The sequence below is a fragment of the Larus michahellis genome, chromosome 15, assembly GCF_964199755.1.
Source record: "Larus michahellis chromosome 15, bLarMic1.1, whole genome shotgun sequence".
Lineage (NCBI taxonomy): Eukaryota > Metazoa > Chordata > Aves > Charadriiformes > Laridae > Larus > Larus michahellis.
In genome coordinates this window covers 5,340,166-5,361,820 of record NC_133910.1, presented here as the reverse complement: position 1 = coordinate 5,361,820, position 21,655 = coordinate 5,340,166, and the positions used below count along the sequence as shown (strand labels likewise).

Here is a 21,655-nt window from a genome sequence, read left to right as displayed (position 1 = left end):
TCCCCTCGGGCAGGGCGGTGGGAGAGCACTTGGGAAGGTGCCACCAGCCAGTGTCATCGCCCCTCCTGATCCCCTCGGAGGTGGGATGCGGGGCTGGACAGGCTTCTGGTGTGACCCGCCTGGCCCTTGCGCTAACCCTCGGGTGCAGGGTGACCCGTCGGGGAGGGGACGGTCCCCACGCCCCGGGGCCGCAGGTGGGCTCAGCGCAGCTGCATCCCTTTCCGAGAGCAGCATTGTGCTTTTCTGGGGATTTGGGATTTGGTAGCGCTGATGCTTTTCTCCCTTTTCTGCTGAGGCAGAGCAGCAGAGACACCGACACGCTCCTTCCCACGTTCCCTACCACCTTCCCTAATTTTGCAGCCCCTGCTTCCCACCACCCGCCCAGCTCCCGGCCCCGGCAGTAATTGCAGTTCCCCATTTGCATCGTGAAGACAGCAAAAGGCTCAGAACAGCAAAGCATTGCTCCGCCATGGGGATCCCGCGCCCGGCGTGATCAATGGCAGATTTGTGAGCATGTGTGTGAGCGAGAGGCTTTTCCCCTCAGACAAATAATCCACTTTTTCTCCGGCAGTGCATAAAGTGAAGCTCCTGAGACGCAATCAGGTGCCGGCGGCTTTGAGGCAGGGGTGTAGCGTGACGGCAGGCGGCAGGGCTGCCTGCACAGCCGCGCTCGGCCCCGCTCCTGTGTCCCCACCTGAAGCTGCTCCTCGCCTGCCTCAGGGCTGGGAGCATCCCCAGGCTGGTTGCGCAGGGCTACAGCCTCCTGCTCGCCCCCGGTACAGGTTGCACCGGCCGTATCCTGACCCTGGAGCAGCGGGAGGGCCCTGGGAACACGCTCCACCAGCTTGGCATCTCGCTGCAGTGGGACCCTTGGAGGTGGCCACCTGTGAGATGATCATGGGATGACGGAGCATCCCACCCAGGGATGCGCTGTGGGTGTAAAAGCAGGGAAGAGGGATCTTCCAGCAGCTCTTTAAAGGAAAATCTGTTCAGGAAAACGCAGCTGGGGCAGGCGGTGCCAGCCTGAGCCTCCCCCAGCTCCCGGGGCTGACCTGATTTTGCAGGAACCTCCCTTTTTTCTGCTCCGCTGCCCTTTTGTCTCCACACCCAGAGGATGCAGAGCCTCCTGGCCTATATTTTGGCTCTAAGATCAATATTTAAAATCCCCCCTCCTGTTTCCTTTGCGCAGGCGTGAGGTGTCTCACTTGCTGGGGGAGGCTCGTCTCCCAGAGACCTGTCTGTTCACCATTTCAAATAATTTCCCTGGTATCGTTGTTCTAGAAACAATTCATTAGGGGCCTATTATACGATGTTATACCTGCCAAGGTTAGAAAAGATCCCGCATGTGTGGTAAAATCGCGCCGTGAGCTGCACGCGCCAGCTTTTCTTTTTTGGTGTCTGTCTATAAATGTACTTTTTCCTCCTTTTGCAGAGCCGGACATTCATGGCAAAGCCCTGGGGGTGATGATGTTGCCTGGGATGGGGACCCCCAGCAGGGCTTGGTCTGGTGCTTAGTCACAGTCCCATAGTGGGAAGATGCTGCAGGTGGTGGAAAGGGGCAGTTTTGGTGTGTAGCAGCCATTCCCTCTCTCCTCACCGCTGTCTGCCCCCTCTCCAGTGGCACACTTTGAAAACTGGGGCCAAAACCAGTGGCCAGGTCTCCAGGCTGAGCGCGGTCCCGTGGTGCTGGAGACCTAAAGGAGACGCGGTCCCCAGGGAGCTCATTAGGCATCGCCTTGGAGGGCTGTGGAGCCAGGGGCAGCTGGCAGCAGGGGCTGCAAACCCCATCCCCTGTTAGGTCTCCAGCGTGCAGGAGACGTCCTTCACCCTCCAGAGCCATCCATCCCTGCGCCACCGGGGCAGCTCAGCCCCCCTGCCCGGCCGTTCCCTGCATCGTTGCTTTGCAGTTGTCTTTTTCTCTCTGCAGGGAGAATAATTTCATCAAGGACTTCCCCCAGCTGGCTGATGGCCTCATGGTGATCCCGCTGCCGGTGGAGGAGCAGTGCCGCGGCGTCCTCTCAGAGCCCCTTCCTGACCTCCAGCTTCTCACCGGTACGAGCTGGCCCGAGGCTGAGCCCCCTTGGGGCAAGAACCCCTTCTCCCACCCTGGATCCCAGCGTGGTCCCCGCAGAGCATCAGCATCCCTAGCGCTGTGGGGTCCTTCACAGCATCCCTCCTGCTTCCCTTGGGCAGAAGTAGCGTATGGGCTGGGTGAGTCCGCCCCGGCACGGCGAGGCAGCATCTCCAGCCCTGCGAGCTCCAGGCAGCCGCAGCCATCGCAATGCTGGTCCTGCCAGCAGCCTGGAGACCCCATGGCATGACCGCTGGAGAAGGTCACCATCCCTGCTACTATCCCATTTCTCACCCCTGCGGCGTGTAGCAAAGCAATTCCTCAGTGTGATCGTTAAGCCTTCCCTGGAGCATGGCTGCCGGGCCGGCAGGGGCTGAGCTCCGGCTTTTCCTTTGCAGGGGACATCAAGTACGATGAGGCGATGGGGTACCCCATGGTGCAGCACTGGCGGGTGAGGAGCAACCTCTACAGGGTGAAGCTCAGTTCCATCACCCTCTCTGCAGGTGAGGGTTTCTAGCGGGGGGGAGACTGCACATCTCCGTGAGCGGGCGGGTGGGTGGTGGTCTTCTGCCCCACGGCTCCGTCGTGCCGAGCATCTCACCAGCATTTCGCACCTCCAGGCAGTAGCTCGGGCTCCCAGCGCTGCTGCAGAGGCAGGCAGAGAGATTTTCCTCCTTTTTACAAGGCGAGGGGAAACTGAGGCAGGGAGTTCATGTGGCTCGGTTGCACAAACCAGGCGCTGGGGTCAGAGCCAGGATCAAGGTAATATGCAACACTGCGGGGAGGATTCGTGTGGGGGCGGCTGTGTATACGTCTATGTAAGAAAAACAGTAAGTTCTTGGAAAAAAACATGGTTTGAAAAGGACCCAAAGCGCTTGTAAATGCAGGTCATATAACGCAGGAGTCGCAGATGAAGAAGGGGCGGGCGGGAGGATCCTGCAAATGTCAAAACGTTTCACTTCCACGTTTTTATAGCTACACGTTTTGTTTCAGAAATGCTGAAACATTTTGTTGTGACCTGAAATGTTTTGCCTTTTCATTTCAAAACAGCATTTTTCATTTCAAAATCAACCTGTTTTTAAAGGGGGAAAGAAAAAAAAAGAAAAAAAAAAAAAAGACTTAGCGCAGACACGCTGCAGAGCCCCGGAACGAAGTAACCTTTTCAGAGCTGAACAAGATATTTGGGTTTGGCTCAAAATGAATTCTGCTAGCTTTTTTATTAAACCAACCTCCTCCTTTAATAAACCAGCCAACCAGCCAGGTAAGCTCGTTTTGGCGACAGTTATGACGTATATTCCTCCAGTATGTTTTCCATTCCACCACTGAACCAAAACGATGATATCAGCCAGCTGTAAAGGATGCCAAGGCACCGTGCAGTCACCGGTGCCTCCAGGATATTTCCTCTCCATAGAGCAGTGAGGGTCCGTGTCCTTGTCCCGTGTCCCCTGTCTGCTCGGGCTCTGCAGGGCTTTGCCCGGGAGATGCCCCGACCCTTGTGCACCCATGGAGCTGCCACCAGCCCAGCCCCGTGTGTCCCTCCGGGCTGTCTCCAGCTTTCCTAGAAATAATTATGGGTTGTGCAGGCTATTCACACTGGGGATGGTCTGTGGGGCCATCTGTAATAGGTTACACCAGGAGAACATCTCTGGTTATGGTTACTGCAAAGGCCAAGCGCATCCTCTGGGGAGAGCGTTTGATGGTGTCCCAGCAGCCCGCAAAGCAGGGTGGAGCTGGTGGGTGTTTGTGTGTGCGGAGATGTGTGTCTGTGCACACACGTGTGCACGTGTCCATCCCCACAAAGTGGGTTTGGAAACACCTTAGGGAGAAGAATCACGGAAGGATGCCAGAGCCACAGCCTAGGGTAAATAGCAGGTTGCGGATTCCACAGGATCACGTAGACCTTGGAGGCAAGAGAGGAGGAACCGCACTTTGCACCCATGTGGGGACTTGTATGTCTTGAGCAGGGGATGTTCTGCGCCTCCTTCCCCCAGGCTGTGGCTGGGCCCCTGCCTGGCCGCCCTGCTGATCCCCTGCCTCCCTCCCACAGGCTTTGCCAACATCCTGAAGATCCTGAACAAGGACAGCAGCCGGGAGGAGCTGCTCTCCTTCATCCAGCAGTTTGGCTCCCATTACATCGCCGAGGCTCTGTACGGCTCCGAGTTCAGCTGCACCATCCACTTCCCCAGCAAGAAGGTCCAGCAGCAGCTCTGGCTCCAGTACCAGAAAGGTGAGGAGTGCGGCGGGAACGGGCAAGGGCACAAATCCCGGTTATCGTTCGTGCTGTTTTCCATCCGTCAGCCCCTCTCCCCCGTGCACACACCATCACCGCACCGGTTACTAGTTGCGGACAGGAGACTTGTACCAAAGTGAGTGCCTGGCAGCAGGAGATGGTGGCACATGTCCATGGGCAGCATCCCTGAGCCAGGGGAACCCATCCTGCCTGCTCCTGCCCTCCGGCTGCTGCACTCCAGCTCCGTCCTTCCCCAGGGGGACCCTCTTCACCACCCACTCCCGGCCCCGCCACGGTGGCCCCCACACACCGGGGGTACTCGAGGTCCGATGATGGAGAAGTGACATAATTGAGCTGTCTCAGGATGGCTTCGTTTTATTGCTTGTGACAATGACGGTCTTTAAGGAAGTGTATTAAATCAATAGCAGACTCATTGTGCTACACCATAAATAACGAGACACATCATTAAACAGGGCAATAAACTTCAGGACTTTGAAGTAATACAATTAGGTTATGTTTATAAAAACTCCCTTATCGCTGTAGCCTTCCATTTGCCAATTCATCTCTCTCCTCCAGGGAGCTGGGGATATTCCCCGGGTCCGATATTTTCCCGTGGAAAAACATCTGTGCTGTTTCACAGGGCCCATGGTAGGGCTGACGGTGACGGTGCCTCCTGCCCCGCGGGCGCTGCCGAGAGCCGCCTCCTCTCCTGGAAGCCGCGGATGGAGATTTGCTCCCTCCCGCCGCCTCCCTCCCTTCCTTGCTTAGTTTTTCCCTCTTGTCTTTCCCGGCGCAGCTCATCTCATAAGTGTATTTATACTGCCCTGTACTCGTCTGTTTGGGTTTTAAATAGTGATAAATGAAGTTTGCCGTAGCAATGCCCCTGTTTAGCAGGAGAAAGCGTCGGGGAGGTGTGTTGTTTCCGTACTCGCCATGTTATTAATCATTTGGGCCTGCTCCCTGCAATCCCTGGGCAAACGTGTCGGTGGGGCCAGACCCAGGGTGGCTCCACGGCCCCGGCGTCGTCACTGCAGATGCAGCGTTTCTCCAGAGATGCCGGGCAGGAACGAGAGGCGGATGCTGCAGTCTGAGCCCAGTGTGAGCATCGCCACTGTTTCACAGTGCTGGGACCGGAGGGGAGATGAACAGCGGCAACACTTGATCCAGTGGTGAAATATCTCCTGTTTCTGAGCCCCCACCTTCCCCCTGGCCAGGCCAAGTGGTGATTCCTGGGGCTCAACCACAAATCCCCGTGGTGGCAGTGGGCCTGAAGGCGAGCAGTGCCTCGCTGGCAAAATAATTTCCTTTTTAGTCCATGGTATGCATGGCCGAGGCGGGCTCCCTCGCTCCCCGCTGTGCCGGCCCCAAGCCACTCGCAGGGCTGCCCCGGCGCTGGGGGGTCCGCAGCATCCTTCCCCACCACCTGCCGGGCACCAAAGCACTCCTGGGACCCCAGGGGTCCCCGGGGGGGTTTTACATGTAATGCCTTGGACATGAGCATTTCATTTCTCACCGTGCGGGAGTTGGGCACCAGGTGCTGGCTCCGACCGTCTTCTTCATGGGTGGCTCCGTCTGTGGCTTCAGAAGCTGGTGGGGTTGGTGAGGTTGAACTTCAGAGCTGTCGTTACTGCAGAGGAGACCAGTGTTGTATTTAGCTCTTTGATGGCCAGAAAATGCTCTTGGAAGGACATCAAGGATGTGCAGGGCTCTTGCCGGTACCAGGGGAGATCGGCTCTGGACAGAGAAGAAGGTACCACGGGAAACCCAGGGCTCTCGCGGGAGAAACCCCAGTTAACTAAGAGAAAGAGCTTGCTGTTCATGGTAGATGGATTTTATTCCCAGCTTCTCCACTGATTTACCCTCATTTTGCCAGTGACATAAGGAGGATTTGAATAAATAGCTCCAGCTAGACAGTTCTGGATGCCTTCTCCACTCGGAAACAGCTCTGGCCCGCCGGGCTCCCCGCTGCTAGCCAGCCCGTTTCCGAACTGCTCAGAGAGCGCACATATGCATCATCTCTAATAAATACAAAAGTAAGGCCAGGATAACAGTAATTTGTTAGAGAACAAAGCGGGTCAGAAGAGGAGGGGGAGAGGAGAGTGTCGGGCTAATTGGCACGGCACCAAATATGATAAAAATGCACATCGCGGCGCGTTTGCAGCCTCGCACAAAATCATTTTAATATTTTAATCAACTTCATAAATCAATTGGCAGGCCTCGGGAGGAGGCCTCCGCCAATAACGCGCCCGATCTGCGCGTTGAGCCCTAATTGAAAACATGGTCTGGAAGAGGAGACGGCGCCGCTGGCAGCCGGACCCTTTGTCAAGCGCCGGGCCAGGGGCTGGCTCTCTGCCGAGGCTGGAGCAGCCCGAGACGGGGGTGGGTGTCTGCGGAGCTCTTCCTTCAGCCGAAGGGAGGAGAAAGGGATCCGGCTCTCGCCAGGGAGGGCAGAACGTGGGTGCCTTCTCGCCGCCTGGCCTCGGCGGGACGGGTGGGCTGCAGGCAGCGTTTGCAGCCTGCTCTGCCTGTAGAGAAGCAAGATGTTCCTCTTCCTCCTGCTAGGAGATAAGGTGTGTGCTGGGGGAAGGCGAGGGAGCCTCCCGCCCTCATTCCTAAGGATTTGCAGGAGTGAATCCTGCAATGAGAGAGCCAGAGGCATGGCTGCGGCACATCGGGCACCGGGCTCCTTTCAGGGCAGACATGGACACATCCCCCAGGCTCCCTCCCTAGGAACTGCATTAGCCTGTGGGCAGACCAGACCAAACCCCAATTTTATTTTGTGCAGAGCGATTAAAAGCCCATTTTTGGGGCTGTTTGTTCTGTCTCTGTGCAGCCAAGCAATGCTTCCACCCCTCGGAGCAGCCTCCGAGCAGGGACCTTGAGATCGACCCAACCATTGATCCGTGCCACGGGAGCCCGCATCGGTTTTCTCCCCTGTCGAAGCCAGGATTTAATGCTGACGGCACCTCATTACGTTTGTACCAATTGTGTGAGCATCTTCGTTTGGCAGCTGGGGCACACGCGGCATGGCCGGCCACCTCCTGTTGCATGTAAGAATGTGCTGGGTCTGGCCGGGATGGGGGGAACTGGCTTTGTCACAGCCACTGTGGTGCCACGCTGTGGATTTGTGGCCAAGGCGGTGTCGATAGGTCGATAGTGCAAGGTCCTACACTTGGGTCAGGACAATCCTCGTTATCAATACAGGCTGGGGGATGACGTGATGGAGAGCAGCCCTGCGGAGAAGGACTTGGGGGTGCTGGTGGATGAAAAGCTGGACAGGAGCCAACGATGTGCGCTGGCAGCCCAGAAGGCTGATTGCATCCTGGGCTGCATCAAAGGAAGCGTGGCCAGCAGATCCAGAGAGGTGATTCTGCCCCTCTACTCTGCTCTGGTGAGACCCCACCTGGAGTGCTGCGTCCAGCTCTGGAGCCCTCAGCACGAGAGGGACATGGACCTGTTGGAGCGGGGCCAGAGGGGGCCATGAAGATGATCTGAGGGCTGGAGCCCCTCTGCTGTGAGGACAGGCTGAGAGAGCTGGGGGTGTTGAGCCTGGAGAAGAGAAGGCTCCGGGGAGACCTTAGAGCCCCTTCCAGTCCCTGAAGGGGGCCTACAAGAAAGCTGAGGGGGGGGCTGTTTGCAAGGGCGTGTAGCGACCGGACGAGGGGCAATGGTTTAAACTAGAGCAGGGCAGGTTTAGATGAGACATGAGGAAGAAGTTCTTTACACTGAGGGTGGTGAGACACTGGCCCAGGTTGCCCAGAGAGGGGGTGGAGGCCCCATCCCTGGAGACATCCAAGGCCAGGCTGGATGAGGCTCTGAGCAACCTGATCTAGTTGAAGATGTCCCTGCTGACTGCAGGGGGGTTGGACTAGATGGCCTTTAGAGGTCCCTTCCAACCCAACACATGCTATGATTCTATTCTATGATTCTGTGGTAACACCCCAGTGTGTTGGTGGCTGCCGAGTGGTGCTTGCACAGCATCCTGACTTCCTCTTTTTCTCACTCTGTCCCTGCAGCGAGTTGGCTGGGGTGGGCAAGACATTGGGAGGGGACATAGCCAGGACTGCCGACCCCACCTGGGCTGCTCCACACTCTATAATGCTCAGAGGTAAAACTGGAGGTAGAGGCTGGGGGGTCAACCCACCGCGAAGATACTCACAAAATGTAGAGGAGGAGAGAGAGCGATCCCTGTGTCCAGCACATCCACCTGCCAGGGACTTCAGTCCCTGCTGAAGGTTTATCAAAGGTCTGGTTGCTCTGTGGCCCCTCGGTGTGGCTGGACAAGGAGGAGGAGGAGGAGAACTTGGCTAGGGAAAGGGAAGAGCTGCTCTGATAGCAAACTCTGACAGCCCCGGTGGGATTTCCCCAGGAGCTGTTCTAGCTTGCTTGTTCCCTCTGCGATACACAAAATGCAGAACAAATGTCTGTAAGTGCTCCGGCGCTTAGAGAAAATGGAGATGTTATCAGCAGTGATGTGGAGGGTCTCGTCTTGTCAGGCATTTGAGTGACATCTCTTTTCCTTCACACGGTGCAGACGAGCTGAGCTTCAGTGTGGGAGACTTCTGTTCTCCAGCTGGGAAAAGTTGGAAAAAGAAACGGTGTGCCGGTGGCGTGCTGCTGCAGAGGAGCACACAGGCTTGCGGGAGCTCCTCTCCTTTTCCCTTGCCACCATGGAGCTGGGGGAAGCCCAGCTGAGAGCGGGGAGGGATGCTGCTGGGCTCGGGATGTCCTGTGCACGTGGGGAGGACATTCAGAGGGTTTCACAACCCAGCTGTTACCTGGCTTTAGGTCTGCAGTGAGTCAAGTGTGGGGGTTTTTTGCATTTCCTAGAATCTCTAGGTAGGGTTTCCTCGGCTGATGTCACCTGGCCATGTTGGGTGCTCAGCAAGCTGAGCTTTTGAAGTGGCTGGTGCGGGTGTGAAAGATGTTCCCTCCCAGTAACGCCTCCTACATTAAAATAGCCCGGGGAGGGCCTGGGCCCTGACAGCTCCTGTCACGCTCCCCAGGGCTTTCTGCCCCCAGCCTCCCTGAAACTCCCCAGTACTTCCCAGTACTCTCCTCTTGGACTGTACGTTGTTGATTGCATTTACCTTTAGGAGGTTGCAGTTTTCATGCTTTCCTGTGAACTCAGCAGTTTAGACAAAAGATCTTCATAAAATACAAGGCACATTAAGGGTACAGCCTGGAGCTCTGCTAAAGTAGCAGTCCGTATTCTTCTGAGCGGGGTGTGTGGTTCCTTTCTGTCCTCTCAGGGTCTCATTCATCTCCCTTCAGGTTTGATACTGCCGTAACACAATTAAGATTGACCTAGTCCACAGGAACCTTTAGTTTTCATTTCCTAGACACAATCAGGTGCATTAAGAAAGCCGTAAGGGCAGCTTTGCATCTATTAAAGGAGATAATGGCTTTCCCTTAAACCTCCTTGATCAGAAGTAAAGCGTATAGAATTTCCCCGTCCTTGAGATCTGTTCCTATAAAGAACGACTCTATTACCTTTGTAACACTCTTACTTGCTTGCAGTTTATGTCATTATATTTATTTCAAAACCTCAGATTTTGACATTTTGTTCGGAGGAGGGAAAAACAATCTAGCTGGTTGCCGTGAAATTTAGTTTGGACTAAAATATGTGCTGTGACTCAGTCTGCTAAATGACCTTATGCACTGCTCATTGTAATCCAGAATTGCCAGGCAAGTAGAGTAATTAGTTGTGCAAAATGAAATAACTTTAAATCCTCGCATTGAGTAATGACCCAGAAAAATCACTTAGGCTATACAATAGAAAAGACTCGAAGCATCTGGCTTTATTTTTGCTTTTGTAGCTCTGCCCCCTTTGATTAAGAAACAGGCTCTCCCCCTCGCCCCTTTAGAAACCCCGGCTGTCGGTTGCTGCCCAGAACAAATGTTCACGGCTTAGTTGCCGCTACCCTTCGAAACCATAACTTCTCATAAAGCGGCAGGCTGAGTCTAAACAGCATCAGCACGGCAGCAGTTCTGCAAGGATTGTGTACGTTTGATAAAGCAGCAACTCGGAGCCGTTTAAAGAGCTGCTTCGTATCATCCGAGATGAGCCCGAGTGCTCTGGTGAGACCCCACCTGGAGTACTGCATTCAGCCCTGGAGTCCTCAGCACAGGAAGGACACGGAGCTGTGGGAGCGGGGCCAGAAGAGGCCCCGGAGACGCTGGGAGGGCTGGAGCCCCTCTGCTGTGGGGACAGGCTGAGAGAGCTGGCAGGGTTCAGCCTGGAGAAGAGAAGGCTCCGGGGAGACCTTAGAGCCCCTTCCAGTCCCTAAAGGGGAAGCTACAGGAAGGATGGGGAGGGACTCTGGATCGGGGAGTGTAACGATAGTACATGGGGTAACGGCTTCAAACTGAAAGAGGGTAGACTAAGATTGGATATCAGGAAGAAATTCTTTACTATAAGGGTGGTGAGGCACTGGAACAGGTTGCCTGGTAAAGCTGTGGCTGCCCCATCCCTGGAGGGGTTCAAGGCCAGGTTGGACGGGGCCTGGAGCAGCCTGGTCTGGTGGGAGGTGTCCCTGCCCGGGGCAGGGGGTGGCACTGGATGGGCTTTAAGGTCCTTTCTAACCCGAACTATTCTATGATAAAAACCTCCACCCAGACCAGCAAACCCAGCTGGGCAGCAGGAGCAGGGGACAACCTGCTGCTGACATACCGACGCCTTTGAAAGCCGAGTGGCAAATTGCTTAGCTCTCCTTTGGCTCCGCCTAAATACACTCTTTGTAGCGTTTATTAAAATTAACCAGAACCCTCACAGCAGCCCCACTGCCAGCCCCAGCAAAGGTGTCGCCTCTGCAGAGGGGCAGAGCTGAGCCCCTTGCTGAGCAGGGACACGGGTGCTGTACCCGTCGGCCAGGCTTCACGTCCCCGTACTGAGCGCTCGGAGCCAGGGAATTGTGACCAGAGCTTTGAAACATCATGTATCGGCTACGGTGGAAAGTAAGATACTACCCTTGTGGGAGTATCAGCGTGAATTAAGGTACGGAACTCTAGTATTTGTTTATGAGGTGGGTAGGGAAGTGTCAGATAAAGTTACAGGAGACCTGCCAAGGAGATCAGATTTATCCTCCACATCCTGACAGTGTAAAAGGGGTCTCGTAGCCATTGTGTTCCCAAGTCTAATCCCCACTGGCCATAAAAACCAGTCTGCCAGCAAAGGGAGGAGATGAAGTGTTTTTAATAAGAAAATGAGCCGTTTGCAATGCACTTTTAATTGGATCAATTTTTCCTTTATTACACGATCTTTAAAAACCAAACACATACGTATAACCAGACAAGCTCTTTCTCCAGGTAGAGAGCAGAAGCCAAACTATTTCATCACAATCCTTAATTACTCCATTTCATCTCGTCTGGCAGACAATCACAACATTGTGTGGGGGCACCGCGGCAAGAAATACAGCTCCGCGAAATCATCTCGCAGTCACTGTCGAGTTTTGTCAGGGGACATGCATACCCTGGGCGAGGGACGGCAGGTTTTCTTTTTTCCCTTTTCTGCCTGAAAACCAAGACTAGAAGAAGAGCCGCAGGCGACACACACCCCCAGGCGCCGATCGTAGTGTCCTGGCCCACCGGAGCACGGCAGGGTAGTGTTATTTTGCTTGAATCTCCGAGTGAGAAACAGATGACAGAAGCTTTGTTTGAACTGTGTAACCAGGAACAGGCTGGGGTAACCAACTGCTCAGTTTACTGGACCAGCTTTTATGGCCCTTCAAGCGCTCCAGGAAATGTTATTGCTAGTAGCGTGATGTTTATTGCAGAAAAAAAAAAGAAATAATAATCCGTTGGAACAGAAAATGACAGAGGTACATATTATCATAGATAATATTGCTTCAATTATTCAGGTCCACGGTAGCTTCCTGCTTGGAGCAGTTCTTAGAAACAGGAGAAATGTTTAAAAGAGATCAGTGGGAGAGGAACTGCCATTATCATAATATTGGGAAAAAATGCCTTGAGTTACAATGTAATTAACTGCAGAAGGGCCCAGTAATAGCCGTCATCTCCCAAAAACATACATGCGAGATGAGATTGGCTCCCTAAACTGCTGTTACATACCTTAGGCAACTTCCCCCTCCCACCCAAAAAGAGAAGCAGAGAAGGTAAATAATTATGTGCGAGCTGGTAGCCTTGGCAAACACACAGAGCAGCTCAGGAGGGCAGGGGGGGTTCAGTTCCCTCAGGCTCCTTCTGTACCATCTACCACGCTGGTGTCTTAGCTCCTGCTCCTCTCCAAAAGCTTTTTCCAGCAAATTATAGGGGGAGAAATAGGAAGTTGCCCTGCTGGAGGGGCACCTCCATCACACAGCTGGGTGTTTGCCATGCTGGCCCTCTTCAGCGCTTTGGCTGAGCATAACAGGGAGAGAAAAAAAAAACACAAAATCCCACCAAAATCTGCTCTCGTCGCTTCTTCTGCAAAGCCTGTAACTGCCAAAAAACTGGCTGGGGCAGCAGCGGCTCTGAAGCGCATTTTCCTTTGCTGTTTCACTAGGGGAAAGTATATGGGAGCTAAAAAAAAATCACCTGTTGCCTACATGTTGTAGCACACGTAGCAAACAATTTGCCGTAGCATGGCAGCCACCATAAAATCAGCTTTTATATTGTCTGTCGTGCCCCCAAATTTGCAACTACGTTGTTGATAGCAACAAATAAACGCACTGCAGTGTAACTATTATCTGTGGCAGATTAACATGCTACCACTGTGCCCTATTTAAATGCATCTTTCCTTCAATAAACTATTCTAGGCGAGCAGCACCACACTGAGGTACACATTTATCAGCCAGGAGAGTAGCACTGTGGGGGCCTTGGTTCACACAGCTGCAGTTTTGTGCTTCATTTGGCCCAAAGCCGTGATGAACATGAACTCTGGTGCCTGCTGGTGCCGTAAAAAAAAAATAACCTAAGGAATATAGTGTTTTGCTGTGCAAGGGAAAAAAAAAGGCAATGCACCAATGGACGTGCTTCCAAGTATTAAAAAAATAACAGCAAAATTGTTTTCCCCCCCGCCCCCATTCCCCATCTCAGGAGTGAGTAGTTTGCGCATACAAAGTGCAGATGAGTGGAAGCCTATTGCTAAATGCAATGGTCTGGAATGCAGAATAGTGAAGTGCAGGTGAACATACAATATGTTGCATTTAATCTCATTTACTACAATCTCCCAGTCTTATTCCCCCAGCCCTTTCCCCCCCTTCCCATACCTTCCGAAGACAGTTTTCAGGATACATGTAATAATAAAACAGTGAATATCAACTGTAGGTTTCCCGATTATTTTTTTTTCCCTCCAGTTCCCTCCCTTTTTACCCCCTTCTACCTAGCAGAACTCATAGTAGTAATAAAAACCCTGTTGCCATCAGAAGGCAGTTTTCTGGCTCAACTCGGTCTCCCATGATGGCACAGTACTCACTTCACATTGAACAGACACGGTTCACGAATGGCACAACAGGGGCGATCTCCTGAATACCAGAAAAACAGGGAGAGAAAACCCTCCCTCGTCAGTTTGAAAGTAAAGCTCCATCTCCGCGCAGTTTAAGAGGGCTATTTTGTTTTATGCAGTGCTGCAATCAGAAATTGCTTTCTCTAGTAGTTGCCCAGACAACTGCTACCCAGTTCCTTGTGAGTACCACAGCGAGAAGAGGATTGCCTCTCTGGTCCTCTGAGGGAAGGTGATTTAGAGCAGTCAGTCAGCGTTTATGGCACAAAGAAAGATGCAGCGGTTGAAGCTGGAAGTGTAGGAGATGTGGTGTAAGGAGGTGAGAAGGTTTATGGAGTGACCAGTCATTTACTCTGGTCAATACTCTCCCTTGCGCTTGTTCATTTTTACTGTACGGATTTTATATAAAAAAGAAGAAGAAAAAGCAGACCACCACCACAGAAGCTATTTTGTTTCTAAACACAAAACATGACGGCCTCTGTGCCAAACCCTGCTTCGGTTATGGCACGATCTTCTGAATGCTTGACACTGGTTCCCGTCAGATTGCGCTGAGGCTGGAAGAATCTCTGCTGCCGAAAGAGGCTTTGCTTAGAGACATGCCTTTAAGGGGTGGAATACCTTCTCAGATGGTAACTGTAGATCTTAATGCAATGATCCCAACAGTCCAGCACCAGCAGCTGCCCTTTGGGAGTAATGGCGATACCAACAGGACAGGTGAGTCCTTCCCGGATGAGGATATTGTAGCCACCTCCTTTAGGAAAATGCAGGATTTCTTTCCGGCTGCTGTCAGCAACAATGAGGTCTCCCCTGGCATCGACACACATCCCAGCAATGCACCTGAAATCCTCATTCTCGGAGAAGAAGTGGCTAATCTGGCGTCCCAGCTGCCCATCCGGGCCGACGGAACCAATTGAAAAGCCTCCTTCTAAATGGTGTTCGTACTGCCGGTTTTCCAGGTTAAGCCCCAGCCCTTGAGTAAAGTATATGGTCCCTTCAGCATCGCAGGTGACAAACTTGGGGCGCACTGCGCTACATAAACAACTGTACTTCACTACCCCCACACCGCGGTCCACCGTGAAACACCAGAGTTTGCCCCCTTCCACGTCGGTCACTACAAACTGCCCAGAAGGCAGGGCGGCAATGCCCCAGGGCTTGCTTAGCTGGCTCCGGTGACATGCCACGCAGTGACCATCCATGGTGTAGACCTTGACAGAGTTATCGTAGCTGTCAGTCACACCTATCAGGCCATGGCAGTTCATGGTGACAGAAAGGGGAGTCAAATTGGGCAAGTCTGCTCCAAGGAAACTCAATACAAAACTATCGATTCCGCTAGGGCTCCGGCGGATCTCCTTCAGAAAGCCCTTGCGGGTAAAAACCTGGATTCGGAAATTGCCTCGGTCTGCCACAAGCACCTCTCCTTGCAGGGTGACGTGTAGGCTGACGGGGAGATTAAACATCCCTGGCAGGCTGCCCTTGGAGCCCATCTTCTTGATGAAGTGACACTGCTGGATGCTCGTGGCTGCTTCAGGCATCCTTGGTTTGGCTGGTGAGGAATTTGGTGTGCAGCTGGCCTCTTCTTGCACCAAGTCAGGCTCCCGAAATGACACCGATGAGGATGCTGCAGTTTCCATGAGCGATTCCTCCACGTTAACCGTCCGGGGTTTCTTCACCACCTGACCGATCTGCAATGGTCCCACATGGCTCACCTTAAGGAGTTCAACCTCTTGAAGAGTCAGCTCCCTTGGGAGACTGTTTGTCAGTTCTGGTTCTTCCTCATCTGCTGCCTCCTCCAAGAGAGCTATATCTCCCTGCTTTATTTTGGCGAGGAAATAGTCACAGCGAGACATTATCTGCACTTCCGCTAAGTTCAGCAGATAAGCTTGCTCCTCCATTACCTGGTTATTTACCTTCTCCACTTCAGACAAAGAGGTGGTGAAGAACTTGCGTGACCTGGCCAGTTCTTCCTGGATCTTGCGCTCTTCTTTACTGTAATCTTGCAGAACTGCTTTGTATCTAGATTGCAGGTCTCTGGAAACACCTTCCAGAGATGCTTTTCTTTTCTGCAGATCACCCATCAGCTCCCGAAGTCTGGCAAGCCTCGTCCCAAATTCCCTCCTACGCTCTTCAGCAGCCTCTTTGATAGCAATGACTCTGTGCCCTTGGGGCATGTGGGATGTCTCCTTGCACGGCTCACATAAAACCAAGCTACAACTCTTGCAAAAGTGTCTTGGCAACCTTCTCCCACACACCTTGCACATGAGAAGACCCACCACTTCTGCCAGTCCAGTGGTGTCTATAATCTTCAGTACAGTAAGATTGTCGGTCAGCTGAGCCAAGCTTGTGATCCGCGTGATTTTGCTGCAAAAGGGGCACCGTATCCCATTAATGCTGTTTGCTAGGAGTTTTTCCAAGCACTGTTTGCAGATGGTGTGCCCACAGTGTAAGAGCTTGGGTCTCAGGTGCTCCTCGGTGAACGACTCCATGCAAATAGGGCACTCCAGGACCTCTCGGAGTGCATCCGAGTTGAGATGAGGGGCGGCAGCCATGGCTTTCCAAGGCAGCTTTAGCTGGTGCAAAGTCTTGTACTCACATCTATTCCAAGGTGCTCCAATTCTGTCCAGAAAGAAAAAAGGAAATGTGATTTATGTCATCACCAGTAGTTACATGCAGTTTATTTCTGATTTATCACCCAACCCTGGAAAAAAGAAGCCCAGTTAGCTTTTCTACATTCGGAAAGGATGGATTAGTCATAGGTAATCTCAGAGTGGGCAAATTCCAAAACTAACTTGCAGCTCCTAGTGCGATAAATTATTCACTTGCAAAATTTGTAAGTAGAACTAAAAGAAGTGTAATGGCAGCAATAAGGAAGGCCAATAGATATTGATGACTGAATCATCTCCTCATGGTGCCCATCTCCCGCTGCCAAGCCTCCGAGTTTACATAATTTACTGAAACCCAGGGAGATTAAACCAAGCATTCAAAATGTTGCACATCAAAAGAGGAACCAGATGGTGCAACGCTTTAGGACATTAATATATCACCTCTGGAGACCTGCATTCAGATGCGACATCAGATACGAACGAAATAAATGTGGTTGTTTTACTCTGCTTTTCTATATAGCCAAAATAAATTTTCAAGGTTTCGTACGATTGCCAGAAAGTGAAACTAGAAGGAATGATTTGTCAGCTTCCACTCGTTCTGGGAATGACTGTACCTACTGAAAACACACAGCAAAGATTTTAAACCAGTGTATTTCATTAACCTCTGCCATGCTGCATCATGCTTCAGCATGCAAATTAAACACAGTTCGTCGCAGCAGTATTCTAGCAGGTATTAGCAATAATGGAGTTAACAGACAACTCCAAACATTCATTAATATATACTACAAGTGTTCACTATTAGTTCTTGAACTTAGCTTAATTGCGTATAATTTCTCCTTATTTCACAATCTTGCAGCATTGACCTCATTCTTGTATTCTGGTTCAGTTTTATACCACTCTGCTTGCCGTTCAGCTTCAATCCAGGTTTCTCCATCCTCACATCCCTCACAGCAGGGAGCAGATCCCAGCAGCTCTCTTGCTAAGGCAGCCATCCATTCAAAAGGAACAGAACAGGGTTCACATCATTAAGTTATTATTCAGTAGACTGGATTTCAATACCTTTGCTATTGCCTTGCTTAGCCATTAAAAGAAATGGGGAAGAAAACATTTCTTCTAGGGGGAGAGGAGGAGGAGGAAGCAGTTAGTCTTTAAAATGAAGAGACGGTCACAGAGGGATGTGAACAGACAGCTTTTTCTGAATAATGGCTGCATGCACGCAGCACTCTCGCTTCCCTGCTGGGTTTGCCTGCTCCATCCTCGGGAGCATTTCAGACAGAAAGGTTCACTGTATTTCAGTTTACCATTTGCTCAAGTGGAAGAAGAAAACTGCAATGAAGAAAAGTTCTTGATGTTCACACAGAGAAGAAAAAAATATTCATTTTAATTTATCAACTGCAATTCACAGTCCTTAGAAGCCCACATTTCAGGAAGGGATTCGGTGGCGAAGCAGAATCTCCCGAGTTCCAAGCTGGGATCTGATCCTTGGCTCGACAGTGGCACAATAAGTATCACATCCCTGGAACCCAGGGAGCGGTGGCAGTCTGGGCGCGTGCTGCCGCTGGCAGCGAATACACTTCCCTTTATTCTTAGCATATATCTCAGCTGGGGAAGTAGAAGCCTGGGCACTGCCATGTACATCAGAAACCTTCCTCTGAGGGATGAAAAATCTGTATTTTAAAACGATTTTAAAAAATGAAACACAGGATACCAGATCCATTATTCTTATTTTCCTTGGAAATATGTCAAAAGACATGGTTAGGGAAGGATGGGGGAGCAGCACAGACACCAGATACACCAGAGAATTACACAAAGCGCCACCTTTAAAACAAGTATTTTCATTAAAGAACAATGGCAGAGTGGATTTTGTTTAAAGTTGGATTCGTTTTTTAGAAAGATGACTTGTATGACATTCTTTTCATATATAAACCCTTTTTATCAGAATGCCAGTATGCGCCTTAGTAATATGAAATTATTTTTACTGCTGCACTTTTATCTTTATCTTGCACTTGGTTGTGCCTTCATGGAAGTTTCCTTAACAGCGAGTTGTTCTTGCGTATCAGTCCCTCCCAAGGCCGATCCTCTGGCGCAGAGTGGGTTATTAGAGAAAGCCAAAGATGAGGATCAAGCTATAAAAGTCTGTAAATTATGTGAGTTTGGTCTCCTTATATTAAAAAAAAAATCCTGCCGGAGTTTCTTTTCTCACGCTGTAGTTTTTAGTTAGTGGTGAGACAACTAGTTTCATTTGTAATTCTCAGCTTGTGTCATTGTGGTGGGCTGACCCTGTCTGGACGCCAGGTGCCCACCAAAGTTGCTCTGTCACTCCCCCCCTCAGCTGGACAGGGCAGAGAAAATATAACGAAAGGCTCACGGGTCGAGATAAGGACAGGGAGATCATTCAGCAATTACCATCCCTGGCAAAACAGACAGGACTTGGGGAAATTAGTGTAATCTATTGCCAATCAAATGTGAGTAGGGTAATGAGAAATAAAACCAAATCTTAAACCCACCTTCCCTCCCTGCCCCTTCTTCCTGCGCTTTAGTCCCGATTTCTCTACCTTCTCCCCCTGAGCAGCAACAGGGGCCCAGGGAATGGGGGTTGTGGACACGTCTCTGCTGCTCCTTCCTCCTCAGGGGGAGGAGCCCTCACACTCTTCCACTGCTCCAGCATGGGGTCCCTCCCACAGGAAACAGTCCTCCATGAACTTCTCTAACGTGACTCCTTCCCATGGGCTGCAGTTCTTCACAAACTGCCCTGGCATGGGTCCCTTCCATGGGGAGCAGTCCTTCAGGAACAGACTGCCGCAGCGCGGACTCCTCCCTCCATGGGGTGACAAGTCCTGCCAGAAGCCTGCTCCAGCGCAGGCTGTCCACAGGGTCACTGCCTCCTTTGGGAATCCACCTGCTCTGGTGTGGGGTCCTCCATGGGCTGCAGGTGGATATCTGCTCCACCATGGCCCTTGATGGGCTGCAGGGGGACAGCCCTCCTCACCAAGGTCTTCACCACGGGCTGCAGAGAAATCTCTGCTCTGGCACCCGGGGCATCTCCTGCCCCTCCTTCTCCACCGACCCGGGTGTCTGCAGGGCCGTTGCTCTCACATATTCTCGCTCCTCTCTCCGTCTGCTGTTGTTCTTGCTGTTTTTATTTTTCCTTCTTAAATGTGTTATCCCAGAGGCACTACCACCATCGCCGCTGGGCTCGGCCTTGGCCAGTCCCTCTTGGAGCCGGTGGCATTGGCTCTGTCAGACATGGGGGAAGCTTCTGGCAGCTCCTCGCAGAATCCACCCCTCTAGCCCCCCTGCTATCAAAACCTTGCCATGCAAACTGCATACGGTTAAAATAATAGGGTAAAGCTGACAAAATTTGCCTTGTGACTTCTTCCTATAGCTTTTATGACAGTATTTCAGTGATGATGACAATGCCAGCAGGACAACACATGGGTTTGGGGTGTTTTTTGCTGAAGGCAGCTGCTGGCAGGGTCTCTGGCTCACAGCAGCGCCCAGGCGCTGGGGCAGCCGGCTGCTGCTGACTGACCCTCAGCCCCGGGGGGGGCGTGTGGACCCTCGTGAGGGACACACGGTGTTACCGGGACGCTCGGCTCGGTGCGAACGGCCGGTTTAATGGCAGGACGAGCCCCCTCACGCCCTGCCCCCCGGACCACTCCCCCCGCCGCGGCCGAGCAGGTGCCCTGGCAGGGGCCGGGGCAGGCGCGGCCTGAGAGGGCACCCTCCGAGGGGCTCTTACGATCGGGGAGAGCCCGGGGGGTGCTGCCGGGCCCGGCCGCCCCCTCCCCAGCCCGCCCCGGGCCCGCGGCTGTGTGAGGAGAGGGGCGACCCACCCGCCCGCCCCGCCGCCAGGGGGCGCCCCCGCCCCTCCGGGCCCCACGCCGCGCCCTTACCTGCCCGCCGCTGCCCGGGCCGCGCGCGCCTCTTCCCGGCGTGCCCCGCGCCGCCGCGCCGCGCTGCGCCGCGCCGCGCCGCCGTGACGTGTGCGCTGCGCCGCAGAGCCTGCCGGGAGATGGAGTCCCGGTAGGAGGCCGGGGGCCGGGCCGGGCCTGGGCCTGGGCCCGGGGCCGCCGAGCGGGGCGGGCGGGCGACGAGGGGTCGGGGGAGGCATAGAGGTTGCGGGGGGGAAGGAGAGGGCGCGGAGGGCCCGTTCGGCGGGCATGAGGGTCGGTGAGGGCAGGGGGAGGCCCGCGGGCCGGCCCCGGGCCTGGCCCCGGCGGGGGCTGGAGCAGGGAGCTGCCCGCACAGGGAGCGCCCAGGTAGGCCAGGCGCCCTCCTCCGTGCTGTTCCTATCGAGCAAAGTTAAACGAAAAAAAAAGAAGCAGAAACATATTTTCTTTATTTATTTTTTTTTTATTATTTTATTACATGCCGTTTTGTCACACGCAGGTTGGTCCATGCCTTGACCCTGACCAGCTGGTACCGCTGCTGCAGCAGCCCCTTCCCTTCCCCCTGCCCGACCCTCAGATGGGGTCCTGAGCCCGGGTCCGGTTCTGCATCGCCGGCTGAAAATTTGTCTGTCTGAGTCTGTTTCATGAACTGTGTTGGAGCAGCCCGTGGACTCCCAGGACAAAAAAGGACTATTTTTAGGTAGAGAATAGCAAATGTAATCACTTGATTGGGTGATGCGCATAAATACCGTCAGTGAATAGACAGGCAGCTGCAGTTGTTTATGCAGGGCCTCGCTCAGGGCGCATCCTGGTTGATATTAATTCCTCTCCCACAGTGCCCCGATTCTGCGCTGCTGGCCTGCGATCGGTGCAGCTGCCGTGGCGCAGGCAGGGAATCAACAAACGGTTCATGGGGAATCGAGCAGTTACGGGGTTTGCCCTCGATCAGAAGAGAGCTTGTGTTGCCCAGTCATTCAACTCCTCTGCCCACGCCTGGGAGGTAGCAAAGGATGGCATCTCCATTACATTCGCACAGGGCTAATGACGGCAGTCATTAATCATAGAATCAGTCGTTTCCCTCTTGCCTCTTCTCTCCTTCTCCTCATCTCTCCAGCCTTTATTCCTGACCTCTCTGCACGTCAGACGGGCTCTCAGCTGCCCGCAGGCTGGCAGCAGTAGCTGGAGGCCGAGGTTTCACAGCTGCACCATGGCTCTGCTCTGCGCTGGTATTTCTCAGGGTTGCACTGCTGTAAGGGCTGTCGCTGTCAGTAATGCCGGGCCTGTTCCAGCTCAGCTTTCACTCAGCCATCATGAGACGGCTTTATGGATGGTGGAGAGACTGATTTTATTGTGACCCTGTGGGGCTGCACAGCAGATCGGGGGCTTGGGGCTTCCTCTGTGGAAGCTGGGAGAAGCCCA

General features: G+C 53.0%; 2 protein-coding genes across 13 annotated transcripts in view; one reads left to right on the top strand and one right to left on the bottom strand.

Annotated features, from left to right (window-relative positions):
• Positions 1–21,655, top strand: part of ASTN2 (astrotactin 2) — a 377,208-nt gene that overhangs the window by 240,396 nt on the left and 115,157 nt on the right. For all 6 annotated transcript variants that reach the window (XM_074609111.1, XM_074609113.1, XM_074609112.1 and 3 more), the window contains 3 exons: positions 1,928–2,052; positions 2,470–2,574; positions 4,119–4,298. In XM_074609111.1, the coding sequence (XP_074465212.1) occupies positions 1,928–2,052; positions 2,470–2,574; positions 4,119–4,298 (410 nt within the window). The remainder of the gene's footprint in view (positions 1–1,927; positions 2,053–2,469; positions 2,575–4,118; positions 4,299–21,655) is intronic.
• TRIM32 (tripartite motif containing 32) lies at positions 9,509–20,313 on the bottom strand. Of its 7 annotated transcripts, XR_012590086.1 has the most exons (4): positions 20,240–20,295; positions 17,207–17,322; positions 13,717–16,356; positions 11,519–12,052 (listed from the first exon to the last, which is right to left on the bottom strand). XR_012590086.1 is itself a non-coding variant. In XM_074609121.1 (3 exons), the coding sequence occupies exon 3, from the start codon at positions 16,287–16,289 to the stop codon at positions 14,346–14,348; it is 1,944 nt and encodes a 647-aa protein (XP_074465222.1). In that variant the 5' UTR covers positions 16,290–16,356; positions 17,238–17,322; positions 20,240–20,296; the 3' UTR covers positions 9,509–14,345. The 7 variants fall into 7 exon arrangements, 5 of the variants coding, with proteins under 5 accessions (XP_074465222.1, XP_074465218.1, XP_074465219.1 ...); XM_074609121.1 differs by having other exon boundaries at positions 9,509–16,356; positions 17,238–17,322; positions 20,240–20,296; XM_074609117.1 differs by having other exon boundaries at positions 9,509–16,356.